The following is a 3,108-nucleotide window of genomic DNA, read 5'->3' as shown; positions in this document are numbered from 1 at the left end:
GGAGGAGGGCGTGGGGGCAGAGGAGGCGAGCAGTTCCCTTGATACAGGCCGACTCAGGTTTGTTATAGGAACACTAGAGGCCCAGTGCACTAGGGTAGGGTCCCTAGCGGCTGTCGGCTGCCAGCCAGGGCCTCCCTTCCCTGGCTGCTGGCCAGGGCCTTCCTTCATTCCGCGCCGCCCCCTGGTGGTCAGTGCATGTCATAGCGAGCGAGCGATCGAACTCCCAGTTGTCGAACTCGAACTCCCAAGGGGACACTTTGCATATTGGGCTTTTATATATAGATATAGATTCTCACTGTCTGCGGTGAAGAAAGTTGCCCTGTGCAGTGTCCAGGGGCAGTTGTATAAAAGAGACAACACGAAAGCATCCCAGAACCTCTCATTCGCTGTTCAGTAAGGGATGGGCTGCTTGCAAGTACGTTCCCTATTTCTAAGGGGAAAGGTCTGCAGAGGACCGCTGGGAGTGGTGCATGTTCTCACAAGCAGTGAAGTTAAATCCCTAAAGGGCGCTTGTGATTCAAACTCAGCACTGAGTTGCACGGCCTCCCACCAACTCTGGACAATGCATTTTATTTGACTTTTTTCTAAGTAAGTGCCAAGCACCAGGATTTTTTGGTTTTTAAGCACCAGTTTTGCCCGAGTTCTCAGACATGCCAGCTTTTCACAGCCCGGATTGCAGGTCGCCCAGCCCCTGGGTTCCCCCTTGTCCCGCTGGCTACGGTTTTCCGAGGCAGCCGGTCCTTGCCCCAGAGGCCAGCTGAGCGGGGCCGGTGGCGAAGCGACCCCGCCGGCCCCCTGAGCGCCCAGGGCTCTCCTCTGGGCCCCTGGTGTCCGGCTGCTGCCTCCCCTGGGATGATGGACTGTCTCGCCCACACAGGAGGCGTGAAGCTGGGCCTCGGAGACTTCATCTTCTATAGCGTGCTGGTGGGCAAGGCGGCGGCCACGGGCAGCGGGGACTGGAACACCACGCTGGCCTGCTTCGTGGCCATCCTCATCGTGAGTGGGCAGTGGGTCCCGAGGTCTTCCTGGGGCCCCCGGGGATGTTCAGGTGCTGTGGCCCCTGGAGGGAGAAGTGATGGGGCCGGGCAGGGTTTCCAAGATCCTCAGCGTGAGACCGAGATGTGCGGGCTCTGGGCGCCCACAGACGCAGGGAGGTGCAGGGAGGGGTCTGGGGCTCTGATGCCACCGAGCAGGCACGCCAGGTGGCCAGGTGCACGGGCAGCTGTGCGCTGGGGTCATGACACCTGAGGTCACGGCAGAGGGAACAGGTTGAGGGCCTTGCCTGGGCGCACACGCCGGTGAGCTCAGTCTCTGACTCCAGGGCTGGCGCGTTCCCTCCGTGCCACCCACACCCCATGCCGTTCTGAACCCAGGGTCTCCCAGGGTTCAGGAGGGGACCCCATCACTTTGAACCCCAGCAGTGGAATTGGGAGGCTCCTGTAGTCACTTAAGGTGGCCGGACGGACATCTGGGGGAAACGAACTGTGATGACTGCATCTCAGGGCAGAGGCTCTGAGGGGCGAACCCCTGCACCACGTGGCACGTTCAGGCTCCGGTCCAGTTCTTTGGAGATTTTGTGTCCACGGTGCATCGGGGAGGGTGCTGGACCCCAGGCTCCGCCCCCTCTGCACTGGGGGACCTGAAGCCCTGCCCCTCCCAGGGCACAGCAGGCACCTGGCCCTACCCCCACCCTGACCGTTCCTGCATCTGCCAGGCGGGGACGGGGCGGGCAGGACCGAGGGAGGAGGCACACGCCGTCTTAGATTCCCGTGGTGCCAGCATTCAGTCGAGCCCATCCAATTCTAGAAACGTGTGTCCCGAGGGGCGGCCGCTGCCCTCAGGTCGCGTGTCCCTGCTGTGGGCAGGCAGCAGGCAGGTGGTCTGGCGGACAGCGACGTGCCGAGTCAGGAGCCGCTTTCGGGTTCACACACTGATATGCAGGGAGTTAGGGGGGAACTGTCCTCCGCCCTCAGCTGTCGGGGGGACCCGGGAGGCTGTGGGTGTCCTGGCCCTGCACCCAGGCCAGGCCGTCTGACTGCCCCCCCACCCCCCGTGTCCGCAGGGCCTGTGCCTGACCCTCCTGCTGCTCGCCGTGTTCAAGAAGGCGCTGCCCGCCCTGCCCATCTCCATCGCCTTCGGCCTCATCTTCTACTTCTCCACCGACAACCTGGTGCGCCCCTTCATGGACACGCTGGCCTCGCACCAGCTCCACATCTGAGGGCGGCCGCCGGGGGTTGTGACCGATGCAGCTGTATAGTCTCACACTCTAGTGCCATATACTTTTAAGACTTTTATTTCCTTAGAAAAAAAGTAAACGAGAATAAAAAAAGACCGTGTTTACTGCGTGGAGAAGAACCGCCTTTTGGTGCTAGTTTTGCCACCAGACGGAGGCTCACCCTTCCCGAGCGCTCGCTGGGAAACAAGCCCACCCAGAGGCGCGGGAGGGGCGCCATGGGCCGGCGCCTCGGAGCCGGGATGTGCGGGGCGAGAGGAGGGAACGAAGGAAGGTGCGCGCACAGCAGGCCCAGCTCCCACGCAGGGCAGGGCGGCACCAGGCACCCGGTCACTGGCCGGAGAAAAGCCCACTTTGTCTGCGAGGAATGTGGCCAGTGCTTTGTCTAGGACGTCAGTATGTTATTACCTTTAGAAACCAAGTCCTAATCGTGTTACAGCAGTTCCCCTGGGAAGTGGCTTCATATTAATATCAATAAAAGATGAATCCTGTGGGAGTGTTGCAGTTTGGTCTGTTGGTCAGTGTTGGCCTCATCCCTACATCGCACGGCCACTCCTGGGATACCGGGTCTGGGCACAGGAAGGAGACTCACCCAGTTACGAAGGAGAGATTGGGCCCGGCCAGTGGCTCAGTGGTTGAGCGTCCCTGTGAACCAGGTCACGGTTCCGTTCCTCAGGGCACATGCCCAGGTTTCTGGCTTATTCCCCAGTAGGAGGCGTGCAGGAGGCAGCCGATGTTTCTCATCGTTCGTTGATGTTTCTTTTCTTTTTTTTCTTTTTCTTTTTTTTTCTTTTTTTTTTTATTAAATCTTTATTGTTCAGGTTACATTTGTTCCTCTTTTTTTCCCCCCCCTAACTCCCCCCCCCCCCCGTCCC

At 60.1% G+C, this 3,108-nt stretch overlaps 1 protein-coding gene across 5 annotated transcripts in view; it reads left to right on the top strand.

The window, feature by feature from the left end:
• The window catches only part of PSEN2 (presenilin 2), a 21,724-nt gene extending 19,000 nt beyond the window's left edge, over positions 1-2,724 (top strand). For 4 of the 5 annotated variants that reach the window (XM_014528272.1, XM_014528270.1, XM_014528271.1 and 1 more), the window contains 2 exons: positions 878-996; positions 2,063-2,724. In XM_014528272.1, coding sequence (XP_014383758.1) covers positions 878-996; positions 2,063-2,218 — 275 coding nt within the window. In that variant the 3' untranslated portion in view covers positions 2,219-2,724. Of the gene's footprint in view, positions 1-877; positions 997-1,274; positions 1,556-2,062 lie in introns of those variants that run through there. The other variant, XM_014528269.1, reaches the window with a different exon arrangement.
• Positions 2,725-3,108: the final 384 nt, after the last annotated feature.

The sequence above is a fragment of the Myotis brandtii genome, unplaced genomic scaffold, assembly GCF_000412655.1.
Source record: "Myotis brandtii unplaced genomic scaffold, ASM41265v1 scaffold627, whole genome shotgun sequence".
In the NCBI taxonomy this organism is placed as follows: domain Eukaryota; kingdom Metazoa; phylum Chordata; class Mammalia; order Chiroptera; family Vespertilionidae; genus Myotis; species Myotis brandtii.
Note: the sequence above shows the minus strand (reverse complement) of the source record. Positions and strands in the feature narration are given on the sequence as shown.